The sequence below is a fragment of the Thamnophis sirtalis genome, unplaced genomic scaffold (assembly GCF_051295495.1).
Source record: "Thamnophis sirtalis isolate CommonGarterSnake01/CBP01778 unplaced genomic scaffold, rThaSir2_p1.2 scaffold_5, whole genome shotgun sequence".
In the NCBI taxonomy this organism is placed as follows: Eukaryota; Metazoa; Chordata; class Lepidosauria; order Squamata; family Natricidae; genus Thamnophis; species Thamnophis sirtalis.
The window spans coordinates 115,415,774-115,431,235 of record NW_028261385.1 but is presented as its reverse complement, the minus strand read 5'-3'; the positions used below and the strand labels follow the sequence as shown (position 1 = coordinate 115,431,235).

At 39.5% G+C, this 15,462-nt stretch overlaps 1 protein-coding gene across 2 annotated transcripts in view; it reads right to left on the bottom strand.

Annotated features, from left to right (window-relative positions):
- The window catches only part of LOC106545379 (collagen alpha-2(VI) chain), a 66,044-nt gene that overhangs the window by 39,321 nt on the left and 11,261 nt on the right, over positions 1 to 15,462 (bottom strand). For both annotated transcript variants that reach the window (XM_087716672.1, XM_087716671.1), the window contains exons 4-11: positions 13,169 to 13,189; positions 10,039 to 10,104; positions 8,030 to 8,083; positions 6,372 to 6,416; positions 3,688 to 3,714; positions 1,844 to 1,870; positions 1,710 to 1,754; positions 871 to 924 (exon numbers count right to left, since the gene is read on the bottom strand). In XM_087716672.1, coding sequence (XP_087572798.1) covers positions 871 to 924; positions 1,710 to 1,754; positions 1,844 to 1,870; positions 3,688 to 3,714; positions 6,372 to 6,416; positions 8,030 to 8,083; positions 10,039 to 10,104; positions 13,169 to 13,189 — 339 coding nt within the window. The remainder of the gene's footprint in view (positions 1 to 870; positions 925 to 1,709; positions 1,755 to 1,843; positions 1,871 to 3,687; positions 3,715 to 6,371; positions 6,417 to 8,029; positions 8,084 to 10,038; positions 10,105 to 13,168; positions 13,190 to 15,462) is intronic.

Genomic DNA, 15,462 nt, shown 5'->3' with positions numbered 1-15,462 from the left:
TCCAGTTTTTCTTTCCCCTTGTGGCCAAATCACAAAAGTGTCATCAACATATCTAAGCCAGAGTTTGCGCTGTGTGTGTGTATGTTCCAGCATAACTCTGGAACGCCTCAAGCAATTTCAATCAAACTTGGTACACAGATGACTTACTCTCTGGAAACAAATACTGTGAGAATAACCCCTAACACCCCTCAAGGGCGGGTGTTCTGTTAAGATACAGCCTGTTGTGCCTTAAAATGACTTCTACCATACTGCTGTAAAATGACTTCTACTGTACAAGCAGTGGAGTTGCCATGGTATCAGCTTCACAGTATTCCACAAGGGGGTTCCCTCTGGTAAGGGGGAAAAATCCAACATTAAAAATTACATTTGGTCCAAACATTTTCAACAAGGCTTTGATTATTTTGAGGACAAATATATGGCCATGATCAATAAAACATTACTGCAACTCAGCCTGCCTGCACCACTATGAGATTGATACGACATACTTCACACAGATTACATACAAGAAAAGAACTACAACATCAAACAGCTTACTGCAAATATCATGGACAAGAAGCCACTTCTAAATCAAGATCAGAAAAAAGCATGCCAAATGATCATGGATCAGCTAGCAAAACAACAAGGTGGTATCACATTCCTTGACGCTTCTGGGGGCACAGGGAAAACATTTGTAACTAATTTAATTGTTGCCAAAATGAGGGCTTTTCCTGTGTAATACAGGATTAGGATAAATAAATATCCAGACAACGCCGGGTTATCAGATAGTCATCCATAAAATTTCCAAGACACTTTGAGTATAATAATCTCCTTCGCATAAATTTTATAAGAGTATGAAAAAAGAGTTGACATAGTTAGAGAAAGCACTCCTACCCTTTCACCTGGGTCACCCTTACAGCCAGGAGGTCCAATCCGCCCCATCTTGCCCTGAAAGCATTAGATATAAAAGGAGAGATTGTGAGGTACATTAAACAGGAGTGGGGTGGAAGAATCTAGTCCAACTCTCTTTGCATGGCAGGAGACCGTATATCAGCATTTCTATTTTTTCATCCTCCCAGGGGTTACATAAGTGTAAAACATCTATATTAAATCTTAATTCATTTTAAGAGGGTTTTTTTTTTTTAAAAAAAAGTCATTGTAATAGAATTTGTCAGTTTTCCACTGAATGTTAATAGCGTTATCCTGGTAAGCTGCAAAAAGTAAGGCTGAGAAGTTGTCTGAAGCCTGTTTTCCAGGAAATGCCCTACTTTGATTTACAATAGCAGCAAATGATTACAGGCCAAATGCCAAGAGAAGAGCAGTAACTCAAGTCTAAAAAAGTTGTGGGTAATAAGGTGATAACTCATGGGGCTCCACTAATTTTGGATGCATCTCAACTATTCGGGATTAATACACAACATGGCGTTGACAAATTTTCAGACAGATCAAATGACTGTTTCTATAAATTAAATAGTTATTTTCTTCCAATTAAATTAAATGAAATGAGGATGTGGATATTAGGGAACTTCAGGAATGAGACAGAAGAACTTGGAAACAAGCAATGAATTACAAAAAGTTACAAAATGAAAGGGAAAACTAATGATCTGTCTGGGCCACTCTCCTGTTTTAGATTGCTAATTAAAGCTTATATTTAGGGAGCCCATTCTCCTTTAAAAAGGCATTTTATCAATATAAACAAAAGACTAACATTATAGTGCTAAAAACAACACTACCTTTTGTCCATCAGTGCCATTTCTTCCAGCAGCACCACTAGCTCCCTGAAATCAAAGACCAAATGCATTAGAGACAGCTTCTTCCATAAGACCAATAGTGAAATAGTGTCTTAAGTTCCTCTGTCAAACCTTACCTTTCGTCCATCTGTTCCAAACTCTCCCTACAAAGGATGTAAGAAAACAAGATGAATCAAGCCCTGCTTCCTTTAAAAAAAGCAACAACAGAATTATTATATTATCAGGAATTATTTGGGGCAGAGTGAAATAATTCTGTGTCACTAAATATTATCCTAGAATAAATGACATGGAAGGTCTTCCCCACTCCTATGCCCACCACAAGACTTCTGTTGCAATGTTAAGTCCTGTCTGGCCAATTGGGTGAAAAAGAATTTTTTTAGGGATAGAAGTTTTACCAAGGTGGCTCTCAATAAGGAAGTCACAAATGATAATATAAGTAACATCCCAGCAATTAGCCAGACAATTGTAGGAAGTTATCACCCAGCCGTCTCCCAGAAAAATGAAATACCCTAGGAAATATTGAAAAGGCAGAATATTTCTCTGGATGTGAAAAGGAAGAAACATATTTCAAAAAGACAAAGTAACTCTCCCTGCAGCTTCCTGCCCACACCCACTTTGTCCATGAGCCATTAAAGCATGATCTAGTCCCTTTACATTATAAAGAGTTGTCCCCTTCAGCTCCAGGGGGATGGGATTAAGGTATGATAATATTGGCCTTTTGCTCAACTGACCACATGGCATTTGAGAATTCAACCAAACCTGGACTCAGCCTAGAGAGTTGCCCCTGCATGGCCCCATGTGAGTCTGACAACCAATCAGAATACATTTCTTGCACAGGAGCAGGAGGCAGATAGGTGGGGCCAAACAGATTATAAAAAGACCTGCAAACCACTCCCTCAGCCCTTCTTCTTCTTCACCCAACACCTGGAAGCATGGGATCACCTTTTCCCCCAAGACTTCAAGCCATGCGGTCCTGTCCACCATTAAAACATCTTTCTAAGCAGCCTCCATGCCTCCAGTGTCTTTTTCCCCACTTGGAGCCGAACCCAGGAGGACATATTAAAGACACAATATTAAAAACACAATATTAAAAGCAAAACACAACTGCAGTTTAAGAGCATTTCAGTAAAGCACAGGACCATTGCTTATTGGGTAGTGATTAGGACTGAACATGGGGGACACGGTGGCTCAGTGGCTAAGATGAGATAAGCTTGTCAATTAGAAAGGTCGGCAGTTCGGTGGTTCGAATCCCTAGTGCCGTGTAATGGAGTGAGCTCCTGTTACTTGTCCCAGCTTCTGCCAATCTAGCAGTTTGAAAGCATTTAAAAATGCAAGTAGAAAAACAGAAACCACCTTTGGTGGGAAGGTAATAGCGTTCTGTGCACCTTCGGCGTTCAGTCATGCCGGCCACATGACCACAGAGACATCTTTGGACAGCACTGGCTCTTCGGCTTTGAAATGGAAGTGAGCATTGGGAACGACTAGCACATACGTATGTGTGAGGGGAACTTTTATCTTTTACCTTTAGGATAGAACACTTCCAATATGAAAACCAAAAGTGCTTCAGGCATATGGGGGGATCTTCAGAGCACCTCTTTGCCACTGCTTCAGTAGCTACTTCTTTTCCTAGGAGCTCCATAGCGCAAACCAGTAACAGCTCAACCCAGAAAAAGCTGCTTTGGGTTGAAAGAGCTGTAGAGAATATATTTCTGCTTCCCAATCCAAAGCATTGCTCTGTCCTAGTAGCAGAGGTTCCCCTGCATTGCAGGAGCTTGTTTCAGCCCAACCCAGGATTGCAGGTTCTGCATGCAGCCGAAGGCCTTTTGCCTCTATCTCCAGGAAAGGTGACAGGGGACCCATTGCACAGGGCTCTCCTTGAAATGCAGAATTATAATAAATAAAGCATTCCGATTATAAAGCACACTTCCCAAAGTTTTCTGAATGTGTAACACTACCTTACCTTTTCTCCTTTTACACCAGCAATACCCTGGAAAAGAAACAAAAAGTGTTTATGGATATAGTATAGTCTTAGTTCTGATATGCTATTCTGACTAGAGTGAATTGACTTAGATTTGTTAAGTAGTTCATTTAAATAAATACATTTAAGTAAATGATTAGTTTGGAATTTATGCTCCCCCAACATGCCTCAATATATCTTCTCCCATGTCTTGCCCTCCTGTTTGGTCCCTGGCTTAGACTATACACTTAAGGCTGTTACTGTGGAAGAGTCATGCTTTGCAAGCAATTCCCATCTGATTTCCAGCAGGTTTTCACATTTTCATTTTTTGTTTCAGTGCTCAGAAAATCTTTTCTAATTTCTCTACTGAATTCACACAACTTTTCATTTTCTTTCTATCATTCAGTATTTCAGTTGGCGCTTTTTGGGACATAGTTCATGTCTTTCATCAATGCCATTGGGAGGGAAGTTCCCAGTGACGTGCAGTCAGGGGAGGCAGGGCCTCACCACTGTCACGATGAAAAGAAAAATTAAAAGGAAAAAGGCTAAGGTAGTTGCTGCCAGAGTCACAGTGGATGACTCTGCTTAGTGCTTAATTGTTTAAAAAAGCCTCTAAAAAGTGCCCTCTACAGGAGGAGGCGGGAGAACCATGTGCCTCATTTAGTCTATCTTTATGATCACTCGAGCAGAGTTAAGCAAGGGTTAAAAGCCGAAAAATTCCTTATGTAAATGAGGCACTTGGTTCTCTTGCCTCCTCCTGTAGAGGGCACTTTTTAAAGAGGCTTTTTAAAACAGTTAAGCAAAGTCATCCATTGGGGACTCTGGCAGCAGCTAATCCAGCCTGACCTCAGCAGGTCTTCCCTTTTTCCTTTTACATTTTTACATTTTCATCATGGCAGACAAGAACAGAGTTGTAATCCTCTATGAAACAGCTGGAAAAGGTATGTGGGTTGGAGGGAGGGGGAGGAATTAAAAATTAATGTAATTTGTAAGTAATTGTATTATTGTAAGTAATTTGTGTGTGTCTGTGTGTGTGTGTGTTTTACCCGCCTCTGCTGGTGCGCGGGCTGGCACTTTTTTTTATGTCGGACATAGCAGCAGGGCTTTTGGACATAGCGGCAGGGTGACTTTTGCCTCTAGCGCAGGGCGGCTTTGGTTCCATCCAGCATTGATTCTTTGAAGCTTTCCATAGGTCTTCCATTGGTTCCATCCAGCATTGATTCTTTGAAGCTTTCCATAGGTCCTCTATGCTTTTAAAGTCTTCTGTTGGTCTAAGGAAGTTTTTCCTCTATGGCGGACACAGCGTCGGGGCATCCAAAAGCCTCTATGGTGGACACAGCGCCGGGGCTTTTGGACAGCCCAAAGCCCTGCCGCTGTGTCTGCCATAGAGGCGGGACGTGGCCCGTCTCTATGGTGGACACAGCGCCGGGGCGTTCAAAGCCTCTATGGCGGACACAGCACCAGGGCTTTTGGACGTCCAAAAGCCCTGGCGCTGTGTCCGCCATAGGGGCGGGACATGTCCCTCTCTATGGCAGACACAGCGCCGGGGCGTTCAAAGGCTCTATGGCAGACATAGAGGCTGGGGCTTTGGGACGCTCCGCAGGCCAAAAGCTGAAAGAAAGCACCGCGCCGCTTCTGTCTGACATAGAGGCGCCCCGTGCCCCACAGCTGGGTCAGACATAGCTGTGGGGCGCGGGACGACTCTATGTCAGACAGAAGTGGTGGGGGGCTTTCTTTCGGCTTTTTCCTGCCCCGCAGGACAGAAGTGGCGGGGCGGTTGCTTTTGGCTTTTGCCCACCCCGCAGGACAGAAGCTGCGGGGTGCTTGCTTTCAGCTTTTGCCCACCCTGCAGGGCAAAAGCCGAAAGAAAGTGCCCCACCGCTTCTGTCTGAGATAGAGGTCCCGCCTCTATGTCGGACATAGCTGCGGGGCAGGCAAAAGCCGCCATAAACCTCATCGCACGTCACTGGAAGTTCCACATCTGGGAACCTAGAGTGGGATGGAGCCCATTAAATGAATCGTGTGATATGCTGTCACTAGAGTGGGAGGTGATTTTATTATATTAATTTATTGGGATTCTTTTATTCTTTTATTGTTTTTAATGTGGTTTTAAATTATGTAAGGTGGCAATATACATTTAATAAATAAATTTAATATACAAATTTAATGAATAAATTTAATATACAAATTTAATGAATAAATTTAATATACAAATTTAATGAATACATTTAATATACAAATTTAATTAATACATTTAATATACAAATTTAATGAATACATTTAATATACAAATTTAATAAATATATTTAATAAATAAATTTAAATAAAATAAATCTTTTTCTTCTCACTAAGGTGAATTGTTTCTAATTCAGGATTTTTTAGATATTGAACAGTATAAAGGAATGGATATCTCATCAGCCCAGCAACCATTTTCTTGAGTTAAATATCTGTCCTATTTTGAAACTCAAAATAAATTTGGTTTCTGCAGCTTTAATGATTACTGGTTACTACCAAGATCTCTCTCACACACTCCCTCCCTCCCTCTCTCTCTCTCCCTCCCTCCCTCTTCCCTCCCCCTGTCTCTTCCCCTGCCCCGCTCCTTCTCTCCCGCTCTCTGGAAACCTCTTATTTGGTCAAGTTCTAAGTACAAGAACAAATGCTTATAAGTGAGACCCAAAATTGTTTACCTTAGGTCCAGGGTGTCCAATTGGACCTTCAATTCCTGGATCACCCTATATGTAAAAAGAAAATGCCATTATTAGTTGACGTAATCTGCAAAATATGTTCATTTACCCTAGGCAGGCAATAATACGTATTGCTTACATTAATTTGAAAAAGGCAATAATTGCATTATGCAATATTATTAATTATACCAATTTTATCAATTTACATTATGGTTGCAATACTATATATATTTACCTGTGAATTTAATATGATTAACCTATGGCAGCTACATTTGGAATAGCAATGTATTAGTGATTGTTTCTGCTTCTAGACTGAATAAACATATATGACAAACATATTTTAAAAGAGTTGAAAGAATTGTGTTATATTTTTTAGATGCATCAATGAATATATTTCTTTTGTCCTATCATTGCATTCAACTACATCAAATGTTTTGTTTATTAGAGGTCAGTGTGGAATGAAAGCAAGCAGCATAAACAAACTATAAAAACTGCTTTCACACATTGTAAAAAAGACTGCTTGGTTCTGGTGTATTGTTAAGCTGTGCTTAACATTAGCAAGTTGGAGAGTCAAATATACACTTTCTCCTCATCTTCCCTTTCCATTCAAAAGTTCTGATTGCCAGAATTATCAACCAATGTATGATAAACTGCATGAGACTGAAGTTTATTCAAGGAAAGTCATATCACATTACAGCATAACATCTGGGTCAAACCTATTCTCCATTTTGGTGAAGGGGGCGGGGTTTCGGGAGGCAAAAAAATGCTGTATTCAGTGTATAAGATGCACCCAAATTTTCAGCCTCTTGTTTGATAATAAAGACATACATATCTTCAGTATCCGTACTAACATTTCCCCATATAGGACAGGCATATTTTTGCATTGAGTGGAAATGTTCTGTTAGAGCACACAGACTATAGGCTGACATCAATATAACAACATGCCTATCTCACTATTAAAGTGATTCTGGAAGGCTTACAAAATGATAAACAGAAAATATTAAAAAATTAAAATCAACAAAGATTAAATAGAGACTAAAAGTCAAGAGGATATATGACATAGGGTTGTGGATTTTCTCTCTACTTCTTCATCCACTCTCAGCATAGACCATTCCCAGCAAGGATTTTAACAACAATGATATGAATCTTATTTAAAGTATGTATTTAGGTGTGAGGAATCCTAATCTGGAAAGCACCCTACCCAGTATGGCTAAAATGGGCTTTAATTCTTTGACCCCTAATCAGGATCTAATCTGTATTTAGAAATCTGATGCATTACACTTAAACTTCTATAATTATTAAAGGAAAAAAGGAGAGAGAGAATCTGTATCATGATCTAAAAGAAAAATTAAATGGAAGCTTTTGATTTTCTTTATGAAGGGGATTAGAGCAGCGTGATAAATGAATGTACACAGATTATTTAAATAAGTAAATTCTCATTAAAGAGAGTTGAAAATCCTATGACCAAAATAATATACTGACTGAACATTCTCAAACGAATTCAGATACTGATTATCACAGCCTAATTTTAGAATTAAATGCCATCCAAAAACTGGTGTGTAGGTGAGAGTCTGATTCAATATGACCTTGTGTACTCCATGTTCAAAGAAACAGCAATTGTATAGTACTTATTAGAATTCTCCCTTTTTCTGGTTACTTACTTGTCGTCCTTTTTGCCCAAGAAAGCCTGGAATCCCCATGTTCCCTTTTGCACCCTAAAAGTAAAAAAAGAAAATAATTAATTCAGAAATTTCCCATAAAACAAAAAGCTGAATCAACTCTTACGCTCACACATCATTTCATGGTGCTTGTTGGCTCAGGCTTTTCATATTGCATTCAACGCCGTGCTTCTTGTCCTACCTACAAATCTGGAAGAAATCCCATCCAAATCTAAAAGCTGTTCACTAAGCACTGATTGTATACAAAAGTGTGTGTGTGTGTGTCTATGTGTAGAAACTAGGATTGTACTGTATATTATATATCTATATGTATATTGTATATTGTATATTGTATATTGTATATTGTATATTGTATATTGTATATTGTATATTGTATATTGTATATTGTATATTGTATATTGTATATTGTATATTGCATATTGCATATTGCATATTGCATATTGCATATTGCATATTGCATATTGTATATTGTATATTGTATATTGTATATTGTATATTGTATATACGTATTGTGTCACAACCCCTGGTATGCCCAAATATGGGAGGGAGCATACTGCTTCCCTTTTCTGTCTATCAGCTCACTCTGGGAGCCATCCAGGCAGAAAGCCATTTTTTATGTTGTCCACTACATTTGTGTTGTATATGTGCTTTATTTATTTATTTATTTATTTATTTTATATGTATGTATGTATGTATCTATGTATCTATGTATCTATGTGTGTGTGTATATAGATGTGTGTGTGTGTGTGTGTTGTATTTGTGCTGATAAATACCAGGGGTTGTAACTCTAAATACATGTATGTATGTATGTATGTATGTATGTATGTATGTATGTATGTATGTAGTATGTACGTACGTATGTATGTATGTATGTATTTATTTATTTATTTATGTATTTATGTATGTATTTATGTATGTATATATGTATAGGACCCATAATACTAAGGTTCCATGTGCCTGCTGTTATTTTGTAAGTGAGTCCAAAGTTTTCTGGCCAATTTCCTAAGCTTCTTGAAATGTCTCAGCAGATTGATCCTGCAAGAGCATTTCTAATTTTTTATTTTAAAAATGCCAAAGAACATTGATGTCAGCCTTTGGAAGCAAAGTTCAAGGTCACTTGTTCCAGAAAAGAGAATATAGGATTCTAGGCTAGAAAACTTACTTTTGCTTCTTTACATACTTCTCTTTGCAAATATGTAAGAAGCTGAATTGCCAATGAAGTGCTTATATTCTAAATACAGCAAACATGTCTTCAAATACTACAGAACCATGTAGCTGTATAGTTCTCAACTATGCAGATTTATAGGGTATAGACTGCAATTCTCAGTTATGCAACTGTCTAAATCATGAATGTAAACATCTGGTACAATCATAGCAAAAGTTGACTCATCAATTATGGCATTAAGTCTATTGTACTTTGCTCAATAATTTCATGTAAAACTTATGGAACAACATAGACAGTACTACAGAAATTTGTATATTAGAAGAATGATCATTATATAAATTTGTCTACTAATCCTTTCCCTACAACCCAAAAAGCAAAAATTAATATCGGAAATATTATATTAAATGAAATATAATCAGGAAAAGTTTATACAGAATCGTACATCTTTGTGTCATATATCAGATTCATAAAAAGGCTGATGTTAAGGGAATATATATATTTAAAAAAACCAAATGTATTTTTCTCTGCAATTTTTAGGAAACACAATTCAGGTTAATCTGTATATACATGGTCTAAAGATAAGTGACTGTGCTGAATTATTAATGAAATGTGATTACTGTGTAGACTGAAGCATTACATCACTTCCTCACTTCGTTTTCCCAAAGCTACAACCCATGGATGCATGATAGTCACACTTCTGAAATTGAATCTTTGGTATTTTTGAGCCATTAATGTGGGATTTCTGTTGAAAACCTTGTATTGTATAATACACAATCTGTTCTGTCTTCTTACATATTTATTGTCCCCTTTGCCCTTATATCTTTACCTTTTGTCCTTGAAATCCCTTTGGACCACGTGGACCTTGAATTTCAAGGCAGCTCATTTTATAGCACTAAAAGAAAAAGAAAATATAAGTGAAGATTTCATAATGAATTATATGCTTTCTGTCCCTCCTCTTCAATGATATCTTGGAGTTGTGGGGAAAAGTGGGGCAAAGTTACATTTACAAGGAGGACCACCAAGTTTAATCAGCCTCACTAAATAATTCCATAATTCCATAAAAGCATCTTTTCTACTCCCCTTTTATAATATTTCTTGAAGGAAGGCTGTCTAATCCGATGTCATGCACTTGTGAGTCTGGATATGTGAATTGCACATCCTAACGATTTTGCAATAGAAAAATAATTCAATTTCTGCATATTTTGTACCCTATCCCTTTGTTAGTATTTCTGAAGACAAATCCATAAAAGAATTAAGCTGGATTGGATAGATTTCTATGACACTTCAAATCAGCGCAGAATTTATTTTCGGAGAAAGAAGTCTCACTGCACCAGAAGGGGTCTTCTTCTAAACCAGTGGTTCTCAACCTTCCTAATGCCGTGACCCTTTAATACAGTTCCTCATGTTGTGATGACCCTCAACCATAAAATTATTTTCATTGCTACTATGTAACTGTAATTTTGCTACTGTTATGAATCGTAATGTAAATATCTGATATGCAGGATGTATTTTTATTGTTATAAATTGAACATAATTAAAGCAGTGATTAATCACAAAAATAATATGTAATTATATATTTTAAAATATTTATTTCTAATTACAAATAAATGAAATTTTGTCTTGAAGCACAGGGGTCGGCAATCTTAAACACTCAAAGAGACATTTGGATCCGTTTCCCACAGAAAAGGAAAACACCGGGAGCCACAAAACCTGGGTGGGTGTGGCCAACTCAACATCACCCAGTCACATGACATCCCCCCCCAGACATGCCTACCCAGGTTTCATGGCTCAGTATTTTCTGTGGGAATAGGGTCTCTCTCTCTTCTCTCCCCCTCCCTCACATTTCTGTTTTTCTCTATTTTTCTCTCCCTTTCTCTTCTCCTTTTCTTTCTCTCTTTCCTTCCCTTTCCCTCTTTCTTTTTCTTTCTTTCTCATTGAATACGATAGCAAATCCAAAATAAAATTATTAATTGTGGGAAATTGCTTCTCTGTAATCTTTTCATAGTGAACTCTAAGTTGATAGAAGCTGGCAAGATTATACTAATAGCAATAGGATATATATTTTGATTTCTTTTGAGTTTGACAATATAATACGTTATCCAAAATTATAAATGATCTTATTTTCAGATGCATTTTTTGCCATCTCTGTTATTTTCTTTAAAAAATATCAGATTTGCTTCCAATTTGTGCCTTTTGCAGTTTTCTTGGCAAGAGATTTAGCTTGCCATTGCTTTTGTCATAGGTCTGAGAAAGTTAGTTTGTTTCTTTTTTCTCTTTCTTTCTTTCTTTCTTTCTTTCTTCTTTCTTTCTTTCTTTCTTTCTCCTTTCTTTCCCCCTGATTTGTTTTCCTCTCTTTTCCCTCTCTCATTCTCTCCCTGCAGCTCTCTTTCATTTATTTCTCCCTCTCCCCCTTCTCCCTCTAATTTGTTTCCATTTTCCCTCTCTCCCATTCTCTCCTTTCAGCTCTCTTTCATTTCTCTCTCTCTCTTTCTCCCCTTTTTTCTTTCATCTCTTTCTTGCACGTGCAAGCAAAATACCCTCCTGGGCCAGGATCACAGCAGCAGGGACAGCGACTCCTTCCACTGCCACCACTGAGAAGTGAGTAGCTGGCTGCGCTACGCAGGAGAGCCACGCTGCACAGGAGACTCATCGCCAGACTCAGGTCAGTGTCAGCCGCTGTTCCCTTTGTGTTGGCTCAGGAAAGAGCCGGAGCAGCCGTCTCTGGATGCAGAGAGGGAAGAGTTCCAGAGCCCTGCACAAGGAGAGCCCTGTGCAGCACAGGAGAACTGGAGCTCTTCCCTCCCTGCACCCAACCAGCTGCTGCTGCTGCTCCCCATTCCCCTCCTTCCTGGGCCAACATAAAGGGGACCACGGCTCACACTGACCTGAGTCTAGCGCTGACGAGTCTCCTGCACAGCGTGGTTCCCCTGCACTGCATACCCAGTTACTCACCTCATTGTGCAGTGACTCCCTGCTGATTGGGTCAGCAGGGAGCCACAGGAGAGGGGCCAAAGAGGGGCCCTCATGAGCCGCGGTTTGCTGACCACTGTAGCATGGGTAGGGAATCTCAGAGTATGCGCATCCCACATTCCTTTATTTTATTTTATTTTATTTTCCCTGCCTTGTTTTATGCCTCAATGGTACCTCTTGGCTTCTGTAGCTCTGCTCATCAACATTCATCACTCAGAGCAACCTGCTTTCCGAGCGTCCTCTGTGCTGCGCATGTCTCTCTTTTCCCCCTCCTTGCTGCCATTCCAGCTCCTACTTTCCCCCCACCCCCCACTCTCACATATATATATATACACACATGCACACTCTGATCTTGGGTGCTCGGCCACCTTCAGCGAGAAGAGCAGCAGAAGCCCCTACTTACTGGCGCAAGGTTTTGTTCTTTCCTCCTCCGGCCACATGCGTGGTGATCCCACCTCACAGACTTCCAACCAGTAACCCCCTCCTCCCCCTCCCACGTCCCCAGTCTGGTCTCCCTTCCCTTCTTCTCTGTTCGGTTTCCAGTTAACAGTCTCCCCCTCAGATCCTGGTGGAACTAAGCAGAGCCGGCTCGGGGGGGGGGGAAGTGATGCAGCTCAACCCCAGTGAAGGCGTGCGCCCTGTAGGAGCTCCCAGGCAGGAACAGTCGCTGAAAAAGCGCCCGCATGGGAGGCTGGTCAGACTGGCCTGCTGGGAAGCCCATCAGTCTTCTGGCACTTCTCCTTCCGCCGCGTGGGGAACCTGAGCTGCTCCTTCCCTTCGGGCCGACTTCTTGCCAGCCTCGCCACGGGAGGCTCCTCGGCAACCCCTGTGAAAAAGTCATTCAACCCCCAAAGGTGTTGTGACCCACAGGTTGAGAACTGCTGTTCTAAACAGAATGCACAGTTGGCACTGATTCGAAACCTGCAGCTGAGTATGGCTTCCAAAAATTCATAATATTGTTGTATGGACACAAATTGTACACTTACCTTTGCAAAGGCATCATGTTTCTGTCAGGGAATGAACAAAAACAAAAGAAAATTATAAAACTGAAAAAAGAAACCAGCATAGCTCTTTCTTTTGAATCTGTCTGGATAAGCATGTTCCACCAATATACTCCATGCAAAGTTTGGTTTTTCTCACCCCATTTTAAGGGAGATATGCAGATTTTATGGCTTGTGAGAATTCCTGAATTATCAAACAAAACAGATGGAGTAGGGCTATTTTAGCAATAATGACTGGTATTCTGCTTAACTTTGTTTTTCCTGCTTGATCCTACTTGCGATCAAACCTCAGGCTTCAGATTTTTCATTTTGCCGTTGACATGGAAATCCTAATGCTTTCAAAACTGGATTTTAGAAGCAGACATAATTTTGTGAAAGAAGTCCAAGATTTGATCCTGGACTTTTAGTCTGTGGCAGACTTTGCAGGGCAATACTCAAGGGCTCAAAATACCTGTACAGCGGTGTGCAGAGCATGGGAACAAACAGAGAGAAATTAAAATCCTAGTACAAAGCAGGAGGCAAATATGACATTGCTAGTATTACTTGTTCTTGGTGGGATGGGACTTAGGAATGGAAGGTTATGATTTGTTCAAACAAAGCAGATCCAACAAAAGGGAAGATAGAAGTCACATTATTCATAAAGAATTACTATATCTATATGGAAATTTATGACACCAAGGTAAAAATCCTTCTGAAAGCATCTAAGTTAATACTAAGGAGAAAAGAAACAATGATACTGGAACAGGCCAACCCATCAGGCAGAAGGGATAAAATGCCAAACAAATAGCTAAGATGCCCAGGAAACACACTTCAGTACTACGATAATTGGGAATGTTATGGGTATAATATACCATACTTAAATTGTAAGTAAGGCACTTACTTAATGTTGACCACAAATTCCTACTTGATAAAATGAACAATGTCACAAGGATGGTCCCACTACCAGATGGTTTTGCAATTGGTTGAACAATTCTCTTCAATTCCTAGTCCTTAATGGGTCTATTTCTATACAAGTGAGGGAGGAATGAGGGAAATAATTCAGTGTTCTGTCTTAGGCCAAGTACTCTTCAACATTTGGAGTACTGTCCAGTTTTGGTCAACATAATGCAAGAAAGAGGCTGAGGATGTGGAAAGAGAAAAGTTGGTAGATTTGTCCTTTGCAACATCCCAAGGACCAAAGGATGTAAACTTTACAAAGAGAGAGCCAAACTTGAAATAAAGAGGAATTTCCTGCCAGTGAGAACTATTGAGGAGCGGAGTAGCCTGACTTTTAGAACTGCAGATGAACCATCTGCAGTTGGTATTATCAAACTAAGGTCGGGCAGCTAATTTTCTGGGATGGTTTGAGGATTCTTGCCCTGGGTAGAAGGTTGGCCTAGAAGACCTCCAGAGTTCCTTCCAATCTTATGTGTTTATGCTTAAATCCTATCAGGTGCTTTTGCTTGATTTGTATTGTTCCCATGATAGACATAATTGGTTGTATCCAATTAAGCATATTCATACATGGTGTTAAGTATAAATTGATTATATTATTTATATTATTTTAACTTTGAACAGGTTTATAGTAATATCTAGTATTATTCCATGACATTTATTTAAATATTAAAAAATGAAATTTTTAGATCTGTGTGAGGCAGGGGTGGGTTCCAGCAGAGACTACTGCCTGTTTGCTCAGGGACGCGGTGTGTGAGCTCATGCTTGATGCATGCTTGCGCACATGCATAGTACAACCTGGGTCGCTGCCCGTTCCAGTGACCCAGGCTGCCAAGCTACTGCCGGTTTGGCCGAACCAGTCCAAATGGGTAGAAACCCACCACTGGTGTAAAGCTAACTATCCCTCTGATAGCGCTCTCTCTCTCCCCCTCCCCCCTCTAGTGCAAGTGCTGTGAAGAACCTTTCCCTAATTATATGCTTTTATCTTATATTAGAAGGGGGCATCACATCCAGCTATAAAAGGATACAAAGGATAAAAAGATAAATACTAAGGAGTATATGATTGGCTTCTATTCCATAATTTTAAAACAATTGAATACTAGAGTCTGAGAAATGTGATTTCAGTGCAGAAAAGATGCTTTGAACTTTTTCCAATCTATTGATAAGTTCTGGTTCTGGTTCCAATTGAACTGCCCAACTTGGATCACCTTCAATAGGAAGTGAGGTCTCTCTTCATGAAATGTATTTGCAGTAAAATTAATCCATAATATTAGAAATATTCCTAACAGAAAAAGAGGAAAGCCCACATTTTACTCCATTTGGCAGAACCTGGCCACATGACTTAG